Genomic DNA, 21,019 nt, shown 5'->3' with positions numbered 1-21,019 from the left:
GGACGGCTCTTAAGGTTACCTTATACCTTCAGAGGTGTCTTCAGAGGTGTCTCGCGTCCAAGCGATGTAGCGCTTCCGGTTTAAACTGTAGATACCTACACCCTTATATCAAATTAAAGCTTATAGAGCTGGCTATCAAACTAAACCAAGAATTTTGAAATAAACTGAATTGCCGAATTTTTAGCGCTGTTTTCTCGAATCAATTTTTTTCACTTGGAGGAGCCACTTCAATGAGCTAAAACTCAAAGGGAATTTGTTCGTTTGCCTTCAAATTTGGACAGTAGCTAGTTTAAACATATAAACAACAAAAAGTTGTCTGCGAATTTTTTCTTTCCAAATATTTTTTCTCCGAGAGCGATTTTTGAACGATCACTCCACATTTTTTTCATCCTATTTCGAAAATATTCTATAACTTTTCATTGCGATTGAATATGGCAAAACGCAGACGCAATTTTGTTTAGCGCTTTGGGTCCGGAAACTGAGGAGCAAATTAAATTAGCGAAAAAAAAAATTCGCTTTGACTTGTAGCTTTAAAAAGGTGATTCGGACGCTCACATTTAGAGGTCGTGAAAAATTCGACAATTCATTTTGTTTCAAAATTCCTGGTATAGTTTGATAGCCAGCTCTATAAGCTTTAATTTGATTTAGGGGTTTAGGTATCTACAGTTTAAACTGGACGCACAACATCGCTTGGACGCGAGACACCTCTGAAGGTATAGGTAAGCTTAACAAAAAGCACATACACATTGAGATTTCATCGTATTGTTTGACAGATTTGGAACCGGCTACACACTGATGGTAAAGGTTGGTACCAGCCAACCTGCAGCTTTGCCCATCAATCCTGCGGACTCTGCTGTTTCTGAAGGTGATGCCTGAATATGCGTGTTCTATATAAGCTACGTTAACTCACTGCACTGTGAATCTCTCCTAACCTAATCACCAACATTCTTGACGAGGCTTAGAACTAATGAAGAAATGAAAAGCAAAAAGGATTGCGGGTTTAAAAACCAGGCGGCATGCAATGTGCTATTAGTTTTCAAAGCCATGCACGACGAAAACAATGTTAACGGGAAGCGAGAAAGTAATGTAGTCGTGGTTTGCCTGCGGGTTGTAAAGAACAACAAACTCCTGCACTTCGGACAATGCCAAAGCGAGATCGTAAAGGGTCTTGAGCGCAGAATTCCTGGCAACAGGAGGTGAATGTTTCTCTTCATATTGGTAATGGTAACCGGACACCAAAACAGGGACCTTCCTTTTCTTGGTGAGAAGCTAAAACCAGCTAACAAAGGTAACATTGAACTTCTGCCAGCCGTCCGTAACTCACAAACGACTGTGTTCCTTAAGATAAGCCTGACAGTGAAGTCTTCACTAGTCTGGCGCCTCATTTTTGTAACTAGACGTACTGCAACTTAATTCTCATTCTGTGAAGTATCTTTCTCAGCATTTGGTTCTGGTTTTCTTTGGAATTGTATGGTACTCTTCCTCAACAGGATACAATTCCTCGGCGTTAGGGTTGTTTTTGGAATTTTCACCTCCTTTTGTGCGTTTTCTTTCTTTCTTTTTTTCTTTTTTTTTTTTTGTTTTTTCGTTTTTTTGTTTTGTTTTGAAGTAATTTTGTCTCATGTTCGCTGTGAAATTAAGTTACGTTTATTTCCTGCAATGACATGTTTATTTTTGGTGAGTAGGATAAGATTGTCGAAATGCCTTTTGTTGCTTTTTTTTTAGTGAACACTGCTCCCTCCCCCAGTTCCTCCGGTCATATTCCAGGTCAGCCCCAGGCTATTGCCATAAATCCTGACCAGCAGCTCAGTCCTGATCGCGTAGAAATGGACGCTGTTAATAATGTCATGCAGTTTGTTGCCAGTTCCTTTGGCAGAGCGAGGCTCGTGGACAGTCACAGCGTAAGTGGCTTAATTAAATGAATAAAATTCACGTGTATTTTACAGAAATTTTCATTGTGCTTGATCAAATCTTATGTTTTCTCTTATGAAAACCTAAAAAGATTTCCCTGGCAATTAAAAAAATATATCTAAAAGCATGACATTTCAATTACGGTGGGATACAATTTCGCGCAATATAGCAGACTGGGGATGGTATAGCCGTGGCGTCAGTTCAGGATCGCTGCTTTCGCGGTTTCTCTATTCCTCAGTTTTGTTATGTGCATTCAAATTCCCACCCATGATTTTGTCCACACAGTTTTCTTCCTTTGACATAGAAAACAGCTGAGGAACAGACAAACCGTGAAACTCGCGATCCTGTATTGACGTCAGATCCCTACTATCCTCAGTCTCCCGTCTTATGCGGTATTGCATCCTAACCGGAAGTGAAATTTTACCTTTTTTCGTCTGAAACCCAAGGAAGAAACAGTGATAGATATTTTCGACTTTCATACGATAACACCATGACGATTTGATCTAGCAAATGAAAACAATTCTGTCAGATGAACTTTAATATTTTTGTTCTTTGTTCTTAAATACTTAAAGAAATATCGTACTTCAACCCCGGCAGGATTTAGCATTTAGGTAAAGGATTTCGTTTAATTTTGCACTCTTGAGGTGAGGTTTAATCAATCATGACATGGATTGCTTTTAGGGAATCCTCCATTACCAGATAGACACTGAAGGTTTGAGCTGGTCCTACATCTTCGGTCAGCTGGAGAGAAACAGAGCTGCCCTGAACATTGTGGACTACAGCATTAGTCAAACCACACTGGAACAAGTAAGAGTGTTTGATTTTTAGATTTGGTAAGGCGAGTTCACACGCATATGACCAGCCTAAGGTAACAACCTTTAGTTGGCAAGCGTGGCAAAGAATTTACATACTTACATACATACATACTTTAATGGCTCGTCCCCACGGGGCTTTTCAGAGTCAATTTAAAATTACATAACTAAGTACAAGACAATAATAAAAGAAGATAAAGCTAGTGGATTAACTAAAACAGTCATTAAGAAGTTTTTGCTTAAGTAAGCGCTTAAACACCGTCACGGGAGGGCTAAGTTTGAGCGAAGGCTGCAACTCATTCCAAAGAGAGGTCGCTCGATATTGAAAGGCGACAAAGAGAATTTTCTCCAACCCCGCGATCGTTTTCAACAGTTTTTGATCTTTGCCAGCCTCATATGATGAGTGATATCTGACGTTTGAAGGTTTGTAAACATGTATTGTTTACTTGGTATGAAGGCTTTGCTCGGAAAATTTTGGTGTAGTTAACTAGCTGTAATTAACTGTAATTAGGCCCCAAATTAGTTCAATGCGCAGGATATAGATGTTATGTTTCGATATGATTTAGGAAAGAAAACATGTAAAGTGTTCCTCTCGTTCATTTTCCAGGTTTTCATGAACTTTGCTAGAGAGCAACACACTGATGATCGCACACTGATGAAGAAAAAGTGCAAGTGCTTTTCCTGCTGTGGATGAAAATAATATGAATGATAGGTGATGAAGATAGGTTGTCAGTATAAGACACTGTAATGGTAATTTAAACTTTCAATTTTATTGCTGTTTTTCTTAAATTTTTCACAAAGTAATTTCAATTTTCACAGAGTTTTATTTAGCACCACATTAACGTTACCGTTTAAAGACTCCATTACACACCGTAGTCAGAAACTGTTTGAAGATAAACAACCGTTTAAACTAATATTAGCATATCCCCGCCTTGCAAACAACCCATCAATACAGTGTCTTTTGTTTTCTAGTGACAACCTATCACAGGTTGTTTTCACGAGTAATTTTTCTTCCAGTCTGATTAGTTTAAATTGATCACGTAATGTGATGTGATGTGATGGTGATAGGCGGTCATCCGGCGCGATAATGCCCAGACTGGATTGCCTTCGTCCGTCAAAAATTTCGCATTTAGTTTCCAAGTTTATTGCCAGGTCGCTTCCATAATATCTTGATCTTGAATGTTCATTTGTCTTCTTTATTTCAACCTTTCGCCTTTAATGTCAAATTTGGACGTTTTTTCCGAAGGGAAATTTAGTAGTGAACAGTAAAAGAAGTGACAATTAATCAATTAATCAATTAATCAATGTTTATTTTAAAAATATATCATAAGTAGTGGTTTGCTTGCCCCGCAAATAGCTACAACTAATCGAGGTGGGGCAAGACGAACACAAGAAAAATGACGTATTCAAACTACGCTTTACATAGTTTATACAGATTTAAAATGTTTTTTAAGTTGAAAACAATAAATGATAAATACAAACTACTAAGACATTAAGCTTTACATACGAGTACAGATTTAAGATATTCCACATTAATAGTCTAATACTAAATGAAGAACCCGTAATGAATAATTACGATCATTTAAAGTGGGAAGAAAAAAATTTTACTAACAAGTACAATTATTTAGCTAGTCCTACGTTTTTAATTATCAAAGGTATTTGAGTACAATCATCTTCTTTTTTCCAAGAAATAAAAAAGCAATTGAAAAAGGCCTTTTTTGAATTTTTTTCTTAGGCAGAACTGATATATAGCGTGACATCTCGTTCCACCGTTTTACACCAAGTCGAGAGAAGTGAGTGTTTCTGTCATGGGCTGTCGGTCTGATAGTTACCCCTTGGAAATTGATGTTCTTTAAAATAGCATTTAAGCCTCAATACATTGCTTGTCGGCCTAGTTACCGTGGAAGAATTATTCGCCGATAGTCCTTCGATAGCAACGCTATTGTTTAAAAAGCTTGTGGGTAGCGTAGCCAATCGGCAAAAAGAAGGGCCCTTTGCTAACGGTCACATAGTACGAAATCCACCATACTGCATGGGACGCAAGCGACGCACTGGGATATCCAAAACAAAGAAAATTAAAAGTTGACTGAATGAAATCGCTTTGTTTTGGATATCCTAGTGCGTAGCTTGACCGTTAGCTGCAAAGGGCCCATTCACGTTATACAACGCTCGTAGATCGAACTTTAAATGAACTGTCCATAATGGAGTTCTGTATTCTCGAAGGGTAAGTAAGGCTTAAAGCTTTTTTTTTTTTACCTTTTTAAAATGTGCTAGAATTTTAGTTTATAGAGGTAAAATTGCGTGATTGTTGGTCTCGCGGAGACTAAGTGAACTTTTCATAATCATAAGATGTCCGTCTTGTTTCGTAGTTTGTGTAAAAAAAGGTTCCATCTTGTAGAAGTGTTTTATGTTTTATGTTTTAGATACTCATTTTATGCTGCCCCTGCAAGACATACACAAGTAACTGCTAAATTAAATAAGGGATTGAAACTGCTGCTCACGAAGATAACTTGAAACCTCTATAAAAATATTGCTGGTCAAGAAAAGTTCTGTACATTAATATGTTTAACATGGAAAATTAATAACCTGAGAGTACTAATGCATGCTGCCCCTGCAAGACATACACAAGTAAGCCATAAAAGAAATGAGGGATTAATAACTGCTGCCCCTGCAAGACAATTCAAAAAAAACAAAAAACATCTTTATAGAAATACTGCTGGTCAACTCAATAACATGATTTAGTGCCAATGTACATGTATGCTGCCCACGAAAGACATATACAAGTTACCTCTAACTTAAAAAGGGGTTGAAACTGCTGCTCCTGCAAGACAATTTGCAACCTTTTAAGCAACAATGCTGGTCAAGGAAAATATTATACAATGTTGAATTGAATACATAAGTAACGTAAGGGTACTAATGTATGCTGCCCCTGCAAGACATACACTAATACCCCCTCTTGAATCAAATTAAGGTATAAAGAATATACAGCTTAAATACAGCTAGATATTACCTTGTTGGGAAAGTTGGCAATACGAATGTACTTAAGAAATGCTGTTGACTTCCACTGACCCATCCACTGATTCGTGCCTCAGTGAAGCCCTCTTTGGCTGCATGAGAAGCGGTACCAATTCTAAAACTGTGGCCCTTATACCTAGAAGGGTCTAAATTACAATGAACAAGGGCTCTAGAAAGGAAATTAACAAACATTTCCCTGGAAACTGCTTGACTCCTAGTAGAAATAAATAGTAGCCCAGGCTGATGACCTCTTATGCTCAAGTACTCCAACATTATATTAACCGGACAAAAATTCGCTTAACAAGAAATTGTCAAAGAAAAGGTAGGACGATTGTAGCTGTGTTTGTAATTACGAAAAGACAATTTGAGTGCCACAACATGTTTGTTTGAATCAACAAGCTGAGTTAGCTGATCGATCGAAGTTAGTGAGGATCGAAGCCCTCAAACTAAGATCAACTTGGATGGAAACCCAAGAATTAATAAAAATTGAGGATCGAAGTCCTCAAACACACAAACGAGGATCGAAGCCCTCACCATAATATAAACTTGGATCGAAGCCCAAGTAAAAATAAAAAGTGAGGATCGATGCCCTCAAAATAAGATCAACTTGGATCGAAGCCCAAGAAGAAATAAAAATAGGCAATCTCAGACTGCATGTGTCTACTGCAGTACTGGTATAGAAATATGATATAAAAGAATTGAAGAAAAGGGAAATAAGACTGAAATGAAAACGAAGAGGGAGGAGTGGAAATAGGATAGAGATAAAAAAAAATGGTTGTAAAATGTTGCACAGAATACTGGTGAGAAGAGATTAAGCTGGTATCGTTTACCACAAACATTTTGTATGAAGAGAACTGTAACTTTATTCTAACATAAACAATATATTTTTTACAATAACTGTCCAAATTCTCGCACGCTGATTGGCTCGTAGCTATTGTCTATAAGAGTACAGACAATAAAAATGACGTCAAATGTAACGCGCGCGCTTTCTCCATGTTATTGTAACAAACAAATCGACGGCAGTTTTCTATGGTCTATACTCTTATAGACCATAAAATGACGCCATAAAATGTCCAAAACTTGGCAGTGAAACCACTCGCCTGCGGCTCGTGGTTCCACTTGAGTTTTGAACATTTTTTGACGTCATTTTGTGGTCTATAAGAGTATAGACCATAGAAAACTGCCGTCGATTTGTTAAATTTAATCTTACAACGTGAACCACAACTTTGTACTAAAAGCAATGCAGCAAAGTTCTAAACATAAAGTACTGAAAGCAAAGTTCTAATCTGAAACGTAGGCATAAAATGCAACAGAAACTATTAATTAATCTATACTGAACTTATGAATGCAAGTATCATTCTTTAACCCTTTGACTCCTGTCGTGTTTCCATAGTTTTCGCATAAATTAACTTTTTCCTAGAGCAGCTTAAAATGCGCAGTAGATAAATAAATATCGTTGGCTTCCAAAATTAACTGCATATTAAACTGGAATGATTAAACAAATGGGTAGCACTAATATGCGGAACTGCAGACCGCGGAACCGCGGAACCTGCGGAACCTAGAGAAATAACAATTTTTTTTTTTGCAACTTACATACCAGGTATAAGGTTACAGCTGATTTCATTGCTGTGTATAGACCCGGATTTTTTTTTTTTTTTTTTTTTTTTTTTTTACATGATTCGACAAAGAGAAAATGAGATTTTCTCCTGATTCGACAGTATGATTCGACGGTCATGATTCGACCGAGAGATTACCAAGCTCATCGATGAACTCGCAAAATCATGAAGGTTCTGCACGAAGACTTGAGGTGGCGGGTGATTTATCACCAATATTTGTACGGGAGCTCGATCAAGGAAACAGCCAATGTTCTTCATGATTTGTTTCAAAAATCGGTAGATTGTATCGGCAACGTGGCGAGGTGAACCGAAAGAGAAGAAAAGGACTGCAAAGAATCTCGTCTTGTAAGCTCGTGTTTGTTTTGTTTATGTTTGGTTTCTTGAATAATAAAACGTTTCTTTGTGTGGTATTGGAACAAGCCGGAACTGATATAGATGAATACCAAGACTGGTTTCACGCCGTTACAGGGACCCGGGGGGCGATGGTTTTTGAGGGGGGGGGGGGTAATTTTTTTAAACGAGCTCTTTTGGGGGGGTAATTTTTTACCTTGTACGAAAAGTGAGGGGGATAAAATTTTAAGACATACAAAAGGTACCAACTAAATGCATTTAGCAATTATTCTTGTCATCAATAATAGAGTTGGTAAAATCTACTAGAAACTTCTCCATATCGCTACTATTCTTCAGAACGACAAAGATCTTGCACGTAATAGGTTGAGTAATAAAATGGAGAGGCAAATCGTGTATTCCATCAAGCAGTTTATCTCTGAAGGCTTGTTTATCTGGGCAAAAAAAGTGACTAAAGGACGAATAGAGATGGTAGGCTTGTTCAAAATCTATATATCCACATCCATACATCAAATGCTCCTGTACTGCTCTCAAACCCCGAGCTGCGTTGACCTTCTGTGTACCTTTTTTTGACGACTGAAGAATAGGATCAACCAATAACAAAACATCGTTATTATCAAGACATTGAAGAAATGGTCTAAGGTACGTTCCCTTAGTTGAATTTCGCCTAACTTCTAATCGTTTCTCTTGCCAGTTCAGATTCAGAGAGCTAGCGACTTCCGCACATATTTTGGTAGCCTTGCATTGAATACAATGTAACCAAACGTTGTGCCCAGGACCTTCTCAACAATTCAACCACCAGGCCAACCATGGGGGGGAGGGGTGGGGGGGGTAAACTTTAATTTTTTTTTTTTGGGGGGGGGGGGCACTCGATTTTTTAGAAACCCACCCCCCTCCCCCCTAGGACGTTATAAACAATCGGTCCCTTATACCACGACAAATCGTTGCCCTCCTTTTCTTCTCTTTCGGTTCACCTCGCCACGTTGCCGATACAATCTACGGATTTTTGAAACAAATGCAGTACTCGTAAAAAGAACATTGGCTGTTTCCTTTATCGAGCTCCCGTACAAATATTGGTGATAAATCACCCGCCACCTTAAGTCTTCGTGCAGAACCTTCATGATTTTGCGAGTTCATCGATCTCTCGGTCGAATCATGACCGTCGAATCATACTGTCGAATCAGGAGAAAATCTCATTTTCTCTTGGTCGAATCATGTAAAAAAAAAATCCGGGTCTATACACAGCAATGAAATCAGCTGTAACCTTATACCTGGTATGTAAGTTGCAAAAAAAAAATAGTTATTTCTCTAGGTTCCGCGGGTTCCGCAGGTTCCGCGGTTCCGCGGTCTGCAGTTCCGCAGATTAGTGCTACCCTAAACAAATGTTTTCTGACGTAGAATAATATGGTTACCTATTAATCATTTGCCGAAAAACACACTTGAACGCAAAAATTGCTAAAATTCACGGCATGTTGATGAAGACCTTTGGCATATCAAATTTCAACCCGCTTATGCAAATCAGTATTGTCCTTGATTACGCATCTGTCGCTTCTCAAACGCATATATGAATTGACAAAGACACAAAAATCAATAAAAAGCTTTTCCAACAAAACATTTTATTGAAATAAACGATGCATTTGCTATTAGAGGCAAAAAACTTTCAGTTTTTTTTTTTTTTTGCGTGCGTGCGTGCAAACACGCATGTAAAATTTGAAGACACTACGTGTTTGTTCAAAGCGATCACTCGCAGTAAATTCGGGCACGTTTGCGATGAAAATTACAGAATTTACAGAATTCTGGTTCAAATCATCACTTAAACTATTTGTAAAAAGCTAATCAGCATCGGAAAACATCATTCTCGGTCAGTCGTGGATTAGCGTCGGTTTTCGATAGGATTCCATTTGGGATTCCTGTGGCATTTACACTCTTACACTCTTTCACTCAACCCGATGACATAGTGTCTACGCTTCTCTAGAAGCCGTAGACACAAAAATGAGGATCGAAACCCTCAAACTAAGATCAACTTGGATCGAAGCCCAAGAATTAATTAAAATCGAGGATAGAAGTCCTAAATTACACAAATGAGGATCGAAGCCCTCAAAATAAGATCAACTTGGATCGAAGCCCAAGAATAAATAAAAAGTAATGCCCCCAACCACTCACCCTGTCCTGAATTGATAATTACTCATTCTTGTCTAAAATTCATATTAATTAAATGAATAACACAACTTTTCGGGTAGGGACGTAAAAACTCTATTTGTAAACAAATATTTTATTTATAGATGTAGAATGAATGTCTACCTGGGTCTATTGGACTATGAAAAATAAATAGTTATTTATGTGTTGTAATGAGTGCTTATCTGATCCAATTGACCAGTTCATAATCGAGGTTCATCTGTGTTCGGCCAGTTGAAGAATTCGTTATCAATAGGTGACTGTGGTTAAATCCTTTTAAGTAGGGAACTTTAAAAAAGCGCATTTGTTCCATTCAGTCCCCTTTCTTATGAATCCCGCCTCCCCAACCCAGGTTCCGGTTAGGGTAGGGTAAGCGTAAAGCCAAGTAATACGGTCAACATTTTCTTGCAACTTGTCGTGCAGCAATGTTGCATTGTAAGTTGCGATTGCTTGTTTCCCGTATTACCAACTCCAGGCGCAACAAACTTTTATGTTGTAAAGAATGGAGACAGCGCCTACTTTCTGGTAATACGGGCAACAAACAATCTCAACTTGCAATGCAAGATAACTCCTCATGCTCATGAGTAACTCAAGAGTAATAACTGCTTATGCTCATGTGTTACTCAAGAGTAATAACTGCTCATGGTCATGCGTTACTCAAGAGTAATAACTCCTCATGCTCATGAGTAACTCAAGAGTAATAACTGCTCATGGTCATGCGTAACTCAAGAGTAATAACTCCTCATGCTCATGAGTAACTCAAGAGTAATAACTGCTGATGCTCATGAGTTACTTAAGAGTAATAACTGCTCATGGTCACGAGTAACTCAAGAGTAATGACTGCTCATGCTCATGAGTTACTCAAGAGTAATAACTGCTTATGCTCATGCTTTACTCAAGAGTAATAACTGCTCATGGTCATGAGTAACTCAAGAGTAATGACTGCTCATGCTCATGAGTAACTCAAGAGTAATGACTGCTCATGCTCATGAGTTACTCAAGAGTAATAACTGCTTATGCTCATGCTTTACTCAAGAGTAATCACTGCTCATGCTCACGAATAACTCGAGAGTAGTAACTGCTCATGCTCATGAGTAACTCAAAAGTAATAACTGCTTATGCTCACGAGTAACACAAAAGTAATAATTGCTTATGCTCATGCTTTACTCAAGAGTAATCACTGCTCATGCTCACGAATAACTCGACAGTAGTAACTGATCATGCTCATGAGTAACACAAGAGTAATAACTGATCATGCTCATAAGAAACTCAGGAGTAATAACTGCTGATGCTAATGTGTTACTCAAGAGTAATAACTGCTCATGCCAATGCGTTACTCAAGAGTAATAACTGCTCATTCTCACGAGTAACTGAAGAGTAATAACTGCTCTTTGTAATGCGTTACTCAAGAGTAATAACTGCACATGCTCATGAACTTTTCAAGAGTTAATAAAATAACTGCTTATGCTAATGCGTTACTCAAGAGTAATAACTTTTTATGCTTAAGGTGACGAGTTACTTTTAATAACTCCTCTTGCTAATGCGTTACTTAAGAGTAATAACTGCTGATCCTTATGCATTGCTCAAGAGTAATGTCGGCTCATACTTATAAGTTATTCAAAATTAATAACTCTTCATGCTCATGAGTAACTAAAGATTAATAACTGGTCCAGGCTTATGAATTGCTCAAAAGCAATAACTACTCATGCTAATGCGTTACTCAAGAGTAATAACTCAGTGCTCATGGTCAAGAGTAACTCAAGAGTAATAACTGGTAATGCCTCGAGTTACTCAAAAGTATTTACTGCTCATGCTCATGCGTTACTCAAGAGTAATAACTGCTTAAGCCTATGAGTTACCTAAGAGTAATAACTGCTCATGCTCACAAGAACCTCAAGAGTAATAACTGCTCATGCCCATGCTTTTTCAAGAGTAATAACTGCTTAGCTTATGCATTCTGAAGAGTAATAACTGCTCATGCCCATTCTTTCTCAAGAGTAATAACTGCTCATGCCCATGCTTTCTCAAGAGTAATAACTGCCTATGCCCATGCTTTCTCAAGAGTAATACTGTTCATGCTTACGAGTAACGCAAGAGTAATAACTGCTCATGCTTACGAGTAACTCAAGAGTAATAACTGTTTATGCCCATGCGTTACTCAAGAGTAATAATTGCTTGTACAAAGAGCAGCTAAGTGAAGCATCTTTGTGTAGATCATTCAGGATTAACAACACTGAATAAAACGTAAAAGCAAATGCAAGGCTGATCGGACAGCTAAAAAGGGTAACCTTATTGCCAAAAAAGCAGAAACGTTAAAGAAAAAAGTAAAGCTAAAGAAGCATTTTTAATTGCTATGGGCAAAATTTTAAACTCTATGGGATGAACAGACGCGATGAAACTCTGTCTATATCTCTATTTTTATCATGCCTTATGCACACGTTTCTGCTTTCTATGTTTATCAGCCAATCAAATGTCATCTTTTTATTAGTATTTTGTCTAACAGAAATATTGTGCAATAAAATTACCCTTTTTAACTGTCCGATCAGCCTTGCATTTCCTCCTAAACGGGCAGCGTGACCGATAGTATTCTCTTTTTGTTCTGACGTTTTCAGAAAAAAAAAATTGACAACCGTCAGAAATACACGCTTTTTCACCAGTCAATTCATAAGTCAATTCCAATAGTCCCCCCTCCCCCACCCCTGCGGGCCGCCGGTCCCCTGGAATAAGGATTTTTTAAAAAAATAAACTGGCAAATGCCCTACGACTGGACAAAAATTTTCTGCTAATTTAGGCCAACTGATTTAGTCCTAGCTTGGTCTTGCTTCCCGTAGATTTATAAAAAAAATAGGTCATTATGCAAGTCTAGTGTCGGCATTTATGTCTTATCTAGACGGAAAGAAAAAACGTTCTGAATCACTGAATCACGTTCTGAATCACTGAAATACCCTGGGGTATTTGGATGGAAGGCTCATGCCCGACCCCCGGGATGGAATTGTGTGGGAAAATGCCTCGCTAGTGGCCGGGGGGGGGGGGGGATACAGCTGGAATTGACTGACGCAAAAGAATATTGATACTGAGAAATCGCACGCAAGAAATGTTTTAGGTTGATACTGCCTCATCTTGTGCTTTCTTACCAAGAAATTTATCTCAATTTGCCGATTATGCTTCATAATTCTATGTACAGTCAACTCCCGCCTTTTGCACACTTCGCTATTACGGACACCCCGATCGGCACGGACAGACGTTTGACTGAAATAAATTCCCACTATTACGGATTCTCGCTATTAAGGGCACAAACTCGCGGTCCCGAGGGTGTCCGAAATAAATGGAGTTGACTGTATAACGTTTTTCTCAGTTCTGCTTTATCTAACTTTTGTTACCACCAGACAAGCAATAATTGATCAAATAAACTCATTTTTCGAAAGCAAATATAGCAAGCGATTATGGGGTTAATGGAGTGGATCGTAGCTCTTTCGCGGACACGGTGACCTATCTTTTTTCTTATACATCTTGAAATAATACATTAGTGAACAATCACAGAAAGTTTGAGAAAATTTCATGTCATCTTTTATTTTGCGGGAATCACCTTAAAGGTAATGTTATTACTGTATTTTGAGGGTATACTGCAAGTAGTCTCTCTTTAACTCAAGCCTGAGGCACGGTATTCGCGCGCGCGCGAATTGCGGCTACTTGAATATCGTGCTCGCTCAGGTCAGTCTTTTGCGTTCCTCCCTGCGGATTTTCGAGCAAAAGAGAGACTTTTTTCAGTCCACTTTGAGAGTTCAAAGCTGATAATTTTTTTGTGAGTCTCTGAGTATTAAATAAGTAAATGACTATTCCTGTTTAGTGAATAGGTTTTCCTAATGGCACGCATCCAGACAGTAAACACAGACGCAGTGCCGATCAGTCCCCACGTACTTCATTTTAGCAAACTCACAGAAAAATACTACCTTTGAGCTGCCAAAGTAAACATCTTATCTTTAACTCAATAAATTTCTCACTTTGACATTTGACCGCGTTTTATCCGAATTTTGGAGGGAAGGATACCGACAAACTGCCCTTCGCATGCAGCTGCTTTACGATTTATTTTTCCCGGCCGTTGCCGTCTTCAGGAATTTACTGGTACATTTACTGACATTACCTTACATTGTCAGTTATTGGAAGGGGGAGCACCACATGCGTGTTTTAATATTTGCCTAAAACTACCTTTGAGCCTGTCCATGACTATGTGTATGGAGGTTGAATGCTCCGGATGATGGACTTCTGGCTAACCATTTACATTGCAAATGATCACACTACACATGTACAGCTCCGTGGTATGACCTGTACCTCACGCGTGTTCATAGTCATATCAACTGGGCTTCGGTGTTATCGGGCCTTGTCAGCTTAGGTCAGACTCCGGGCAAGCGCCCTCTTCTGCCGAAGCCGGTGCAAGGCAACCGTAAACGCCAATCCCCCACTATACACACTGTTGGCTGAGACTTAAGCATTGTTTACATCTTAAACACCACAGGAAAAGGTAGAAATTAAATCCTACTCTTCCCGTGGGGTATATTGCCTCCAGAATTGAAGAAAGAAATACTCCTCGTTTGTGGAGTCAATGGGTTATCCTTGTCAGCTACGAACAATCATACAGCAAAATGAGGAGAAAATAAATACGAGCACCTGGGTCGAGAAAATATTTTTAGCTCCGAGGTCACATTTAAAGACAGTAATACGTAGACTACGAACTGTCTCTTTATTTTTCTTTGGGATAGTAAAGTAAGCGAACCTCTCCGATAGCCAAAATACTTGAACTTTTTTCTGCCGAATCTCTGATGTCTTTACATATGCTTACTTAAGAGGCATGAAACCTAATTCTAAGAAATTGCAAAGAAATGATCATTAACCTTATGCAGTAAAGCCCATTACCCCCTAGCCCCCTTACCGTTAGGGGTTCTGTCATCTAAAGGGTTGTGACCTATAAGCTCTTAGGTGTCTATATCTCTGAAGATCTTTCATGGAACGTACACATAGAGCATAGAGTCAAAAAGGCCAACAAGCGTTTGTACGCACTGCGCGCGCTTAAGAAGAGTGGCCTCACTATCATGCAGCTAGTGCAAGCGTACTGTAGCATTGTACGATCTGTACTAGAATATGCCTGCCCTGTTTAGGCAGCCCTACCAAAATACTTAGATGACGCTATAGAATCTGTACAAAAACAGGGCCCTACGCATCATTCTGCCGAACTGTCACTATGACGATGCCGTAATTCAATGTGGTATCACTGCCCTTTCTAAGAGAAGGGAGGAAGCTTGCACAAATTTTATCAAGCGTGATCGCCTGTCGTCTCCTGTCCTCAAGCCGACAATTCCTCGCGTGTCAATTGTCTTGCGGCGACCGATTTAATGAATTCGGTGTATACACGTGGTAGTTTAATTAAGAGAAAATTACAATATATTGAACGATGGGGCACAAAAAATAGGATTTCAAAAACTTTGTGGCATGAGTGTAATGATTTGAAGATTTAGATTTTATACCTTGAATAACAGGTCTTGGGGAAGAGCATTTCACCGTCAACCAAAGCACTTGGGTAGGGTATTGGAAACTAATTTTTGGCCTAATGTGGCGGAAATTTGACAAAGCAAATTTATAAAAGTTCAATTGGCTGAGAAAAGGATGTTGAAGTTTCGAATTGATCAGCTACCTAAAAAGACACCGAAAGTCTGCCAGCATTTTTTCGAAATTCAGCTAAGCATAAACGAGGCAAGGATATCGTGTAGGATGCTAAAAAGGTAAGTGTTATAATTATTGGTCCATTATTGAAACGTTGCTAGGAAATCTTATCTCCTTGTCTGTGTTCTTCTAATTCAATTTGATCCGGCTTGGATGTGTTTTTTTGGCACACACGACAACCTTCGGCTGAACTAAGGCCTTAGACCTCCTATATACAATCCACATAAAAGTGTGCATAGAGATTATCTATCAGGAACATAAAAATAGGAATTGGATAAGAATAAACCTAATTTGAATAAACATAAAACTACATCTAATTATTGAGCCGTGCTACTCGTAGGGAAATACTGTACTGTTGCATTCTCTGATAACTATTTCACTCACTATGGCAACTGATAGTAATCAGTCATTGACCGATTAAACGTTTTCGAGAATCAGAAAAGCCACCTCGAAGATCCTCATTCTTGGAATTAGTATCTAATCTAAGTGACCTTTACTGGTAATTTGGCTACTTCAATCGCCTATAAAGTCCAGTTTGTTCATATCTATGATTAATCCAAACTTTGGCTCGGTTCAAACGTAGAACTTTACGTGTGCCGAACAAAAGCTATTGTTTTGCTAATTTGCATTAGGCACATGCGAAGTTGAACAGCGTATAGCGGTTTCCTTATAATTTGAGTTATTTTCGTAACTGATGAGTGCAGCAAGCGCCATGGTTATCAGTCTATCAAGCACAACTTGAAGATGACCTGTCAACTCTTTGTGTTCTTGAGGACGCCAAACTTGTCATATCCGTGGGAAACACAACTGGTTTATTATGTGTTCTTGCCTTCTGGAAGAAGCACAAATGGGCAATTACTTGGGTGTCAACTAAAATTGAAAAGGTTCAAGGTGCAAACCCTTTCAATAAAAACTAAAAATGTGAGCAAAGAAAACAAAACCATATACAGGATAGAATATAGCACAGAGACATAAACCGATTACAAAGTAATGCCAAAAGAAATACACAAAATCCACTTTAAACGGACACCGTCACTACGATTTTGCAGTATTTGGGTCTAAACTTCTCAAATATTTGACAAGGACCTTTTTTGCTAAAATGAAAATGCTCTTAGAGCATCGGGAGGAGAATATTGAGGGATTTCTACAAGGAGAACAACTTATTACCTATAATCACTTTTTAGCGACTTCTAAAAAATACACAGGAAGAACTTGTTACAATCCACTTCCATCCTAGCCGTCCTCGGCCAAATAAAACTAATACTATATTCTATGCTCTAGCAGGGTTAGTGTTAACGAAACAGAACCATTTTTTATACAATTCCCTTGATTCAAATATCATCAATGAATGAATATTGGTGGGCAGCTTTCGGCCTAGGAATTTAGTTTTGCAGAGAACGTAATAAAAAAAAATTCATGACGCATACACAAGCACAAATCTAAACTGAAAGAGTACAGTCTAAATAGTTCGCTTGATGCTTTGAGTTGGCTGCCTGCGAGTACATTTAAAGTCAGCATACCTTTGCACACTGCGTTATAACACGTTTCAGGCCTAGGGGTAGATGTTTTCATCACACTTGCTAAAAATTGTAGTGAACAGCAACTGTGTTACTAAATACCTTAAGTACCTAGAAGCGCAGCTTGAAAGTCATCTAGACTTTATTTCATTTTCTTTATTCCCGGGCTTTTACAAGAAAGGACAAAACAAATTGCAATTAAAATTACGTCTTGAACGCAGCGACCCAACGTAACGGTATCAAAAGTCAAGTGGATTATATTTCCTATGTAATAAAAGAAAAAGAAAATTTTTGAAAGCATAACCTACCATAAACCATACTCAGCATCTTCTCAACAAGAGCTTCACACTGATCTTCCCAGCTGTACTGCTCCTCATAGTTTGTTCGCAGTGTTGCAATCTCTTGAAGACGTTTTGCTCTGCTTTTCTGGCGAACAGACGCGATTGCCTTTGCCCATTCCCAAGGATTTTGAGACTCAACGACAACTGGTTCGCCCGATTGCAGATCACGGAGTGCCTCTCCGAATCCTGAGTTGCTGCTGACGAGGATTGGAAGGCCGGCAGACAACGCTTCAAGGGCAGTTAGCCCGAAACCCTCTGTTCTAGAAGGCATTATTGCGAGGTCAACCTCACAAAACAGATCTTTCAAGCTTTCCCTGCTTTGAACAAATGTTCTTACAATCAGCTGATCTTTGGAAATGCCACATTGGAGCAAGCGGTCTGCAACTTCGTCTTGCCCTCCTTCAGGTGCCCCCACAAAGACTAGACAGTAAGAACTGTCCTTCAGTTTAGCTACTGCTTTTGCAGCAATGTCGTATCCCTTGAGACTAAAGTCTTCAGAATCACCGCGGCCAAAGGTTAAAACTTTAAACTTGTTACCATCTCGTGTGGCTTGCTCGGTCGTTAAAAAGTCATGGAATGTGCCTGGAGTCAGCTGAATGATGTCTTGGTGTTTCTTGCAGGATCGTAGGTAGGATGAATACGCCCCCATCAACTTTGGCCCAACAGCCACAATGAGATCTGCTAATTTGCAAAGATCTACTTCAGCTCTGTTCTTCTCGTCACCTTTGGCAACGGCCCCGTCGTAGTTCTTGTACATCCCGAGTTCTTCAGGTGCAGTGTGAACTACTTGTGCCCACTTACAACTGTGAGACTCTCTAATGATTTGGGCTTGTTTACCAAGCTTTGCTCCATGACCCAGTACGATGTCAATGGCAAGGTCTTTTGGGGGACAGATCAACCAGTCAAGAGGATCCGGAAAGCCTGGAAGCCTCTGTGCTTCCCGAAGCGCAATAGTGTATCTTACAGCATCTCTTTTGTCTTCTTCACCACAGGCAAATTCTGGAACTAAAAACGTGACATCAACTTGGGGGTGTCTCGCCAGTGAGATGGCAAGCGTTCTGTTTATGGTTGACAAGCCACCCTTAGACGAACCCCACTCACTTGCCAAGAGAGTTACTTTCAACGCTTTGTCTGCAGTCCCTGCAACAGTTTGTGCAGCTGCACCTTGGGATGTGGAGAGCATGATGGAAGGACACGATTCCTGTAATTTTCAAAAAATAGCCATTAACATGAGAAGACAAATATTCTTAAAATATTAAAATGAATTTCAAAATATAGGGAAAATTTCGAAACAAATTTTAGAGCTCAGCTCCAACAAGATTTCATGATGATGACCAGTTGACTGCAGCCTCAACTATAACTTTCGTTTCAGCTGTTCCTCTCGCTGCTCGCTCACTCTCCAGTGGAATAGATACAAGTACTTATTAATCCCCATCACAATTTACCTCTAGCTCTAGAAGGCTCGTTACATAAATGTACAGTGTTTGGGATAGAATATGGGTGGACAGTTCACTTTAACTTTGAGAAAAGGAAATGTTGTCAATTACCGGCTTAATGTATTTTGAAGCATTTTATAGCAAAGATTTTTCTTTGAAATTCGAACATCTTGGGAAATGAACATGACTAACAAGATATTTTAGTGTACAAGGAAGAAAATAAGAAATAAGTGGAAGCAACGTTAGACTTGAGGTTTGAACTTCAAAGGAGCTGATAACCAGGAGAAAAAGTACACCAAAATTAAACAAGGCTCCTCGAGTAAATTGCGAACAGGAACAGGGGCACCGATAAAATTGAAAAGTAACGTACGGTAACTAAGCATTTGCAGTTCAGGAATAAACAATAAGGGACCGTTCATTTTTTATGAGCATGGGGGGGCTGGTGGGATTTAGGGGGGGGCCACGAGAAAAAAAATGGCACTAAAGGGGGGGGCTACCAAAAAAAAAATGAGTGAAAGAGGGGGGGGTCACCAGAAATAATTGGCTAGTAGGGGAAATTGAAAGTGGCTCAACACAGAAACAGATGAAGAAATTGAATATTATTTCAATTTTATTTAATGCGATTTTCCTAACCACTTTTAATTTGTTTTACATACTGAGGTCGAAATCTGCATTTTATATTAACAACAACTGAGGAAATGAAGCATATCTGTTGGAAAAGCAATAATGAATATAAACTGAGGTAGACACCTATGTTTGTACAAGTTCAAATTAATATAAAAACGTATCAGTCTCACTATTGAATCATCCTTGGGGGAGTAGTTTTCTACAAAGTGGTTGTACTCTGAACTATATCAATAGATTGTTTAATGTTCTTTTTAATAGTACTCACTTTTATAAAGACTGTTGATTAGTAAATTATTTGAACCCAGGAGTATCAGTAGACTCAGTAGTATGCCTAGTGTGAACATCCAGATTAGTTTTAATAATAGAACTGTTGTTGGTGACTTCAGTTGACGGTAAATCTGAGCCGTAAGCCATCTTCAGAAAAGCTTGTAACTGTCATTTTTAATGGCAGTACTATAATATCCAGGCGCGTAGGAGGGGGGGTTCGAGGGGTTCGAACGAACCCCCTTTACAGATCAGTAATGGCGGAAGAAAAAGCACTTAATGAGGAGGTTGAACAATTACATGAGGTGTACCATGCGAGAGAGTAGAATGTCTGCCCTGGTTCTAATGCATATCAAATATGATATGCCTGTCAATTTTGACGAGATAGTCAATTTGTTCGAAGGCCTACACCCGAGAATGATGCAGTTTACCAGCTTGGTGTATGACTATCAGTAGATCGGATAGCTATCAGAACTCGACAGGGCGCGGAATGTACATTGAACTTTCTTGTTTAAGTTGAAACAATTATGCCGTAGGAATGATGTATATAGCTCATAAAGCTGCTGTAAAACAAATTTGTGATTTGCCTAAAATGGGTCTCAAAATGCAGGAAATGAGGTTTCTGGGAACCTAGATTTTCAAAAATTTGCGGGGGAGCATGCCCCCGGACCCCCCTAGTAAGCAAGATTTGGGGCTCAACGACGCCCCTATCTAACCCTTACCTACGCGACTGATATCTGTGCGTCCGCTGTTTTTTTCTGTTTAATATGACTCGTAATCGTTGATTGGTATGCTTCGATCCGTATTTTGTTAGTCAGATCTGTACGTGTATTAATTGTTTCTACTCGAAGGGGAGTAATTTCACGTTAACCATTTGCTTGATTAATTTTTATAGTTTCTTTGAGAATCTAAATGGAAATTTAGGGTTTGTCGTTGCCGTAAACGTGTTGCTATCTATAAAACGTTTTTTTAAACAAGAGAAATCTTTACCTAAGTAGAGAACGGTTACTTGTTAATAGTACTGTAAGAAATCACAGTAACAATTACGTTTATCTTTGATATAAACAGTACATAAGCGTTTTGTTAAAGTTAGGAGTATGATTTGTTTCTGGTTGGGCGGGAGGGGGGGGGGGGTCATCAGAAAAAAAAAGTTCTGCTGGGGGGGGGCCATGTGGAAAAAAATTGCATGCTAGGGGGGGGGTCATACAGTTTCGTAGTGGCAATTAACCAAATCCCACCAGC

At 39.0% G+C, this 21,019-nt stretch overlaps 2 protein-coding genes across 2 annotated transcripts in view; one reads left to right on the top strand and one right to left on the bottom strand.

The window, feature by feature from the left end:
* The window catches only part of LOC146481065 (phospholipid-transporting ATPase ABCA3-like), a 112,298-nt gene extending 107,862 nt beyond the window's left edge, over nucleotides 1–4,436 (top strand). The window contains exons 41-44 of the mRNA XM_085108728.1: nucleotides 774–865; nucleotides 1,726–1,901; nucleotides 2,593–2,718; nucleotides 3,331–4,436. Coding sequence (XP_084964854.1) covers nucleotides 774–865; nucleotides 1,726–1,901; nucleotides 2,593–2,718; nucleotides 3,331–3,417 — 481 coding nt within the window. The 3' untranslated portion in view covers nucleotides 3,418–4,436. The remainder of the gene's footprint in view (nucleotides 1–773; nucleotides 866–1,725; nucleotides 1,902–2,592; nucleotides 2,719–3,330) is intronic.
* A 10,381-nt stretch (nucleotides 4,437–14,817) lies between these two features.
* Nucleotides 14,818–21,019, bottom strand: part of LOC146481062 (uncharacterized) — a 67,328-nt gene continuing 61,126 nt past the window's right edge. The window contains exons 12-13 of the mRNA XM_085108763.1: nucleotides 17,418–18,651; nucleotides 14,818–16,424 (exon numbers count right to left, since the gene is read on the bottom strand). Of these exons, the coding sequence (XP_084964889.1) occupies nucleotides 16,408–16,424; nucleotides 17,418–18,651 (1,251 nt within the window). The 3' untranslated portion in view covers nucleotides 14,818–16,407. The remainder of the gene's footprint in view (nucleotides 16,425–17,417; nucleotides 18,652–21,019) is intronic.

The sequence above is a fragment of the Pavona decussata genome, unplaced genomic scaffold (assembly GCF_977016875.1).
Source record: "Pavona decussata unplaced genomic scaffold, jaPavDecu1.1 SCAFFOLD_51, whole genome shotgun sequence".
Taxonomy (NCBI): domain Eukaryota; kingdom Metazoa; phylum Cnidaria; class Anthozoa; order Scleractinia; family Agariciidae; genus Pavona; species Pavona decussata.
Note: the sequence above shows the minus strand (reverse complement) of the source record. Positions and strands in the feature narration are given on the sequence as shown.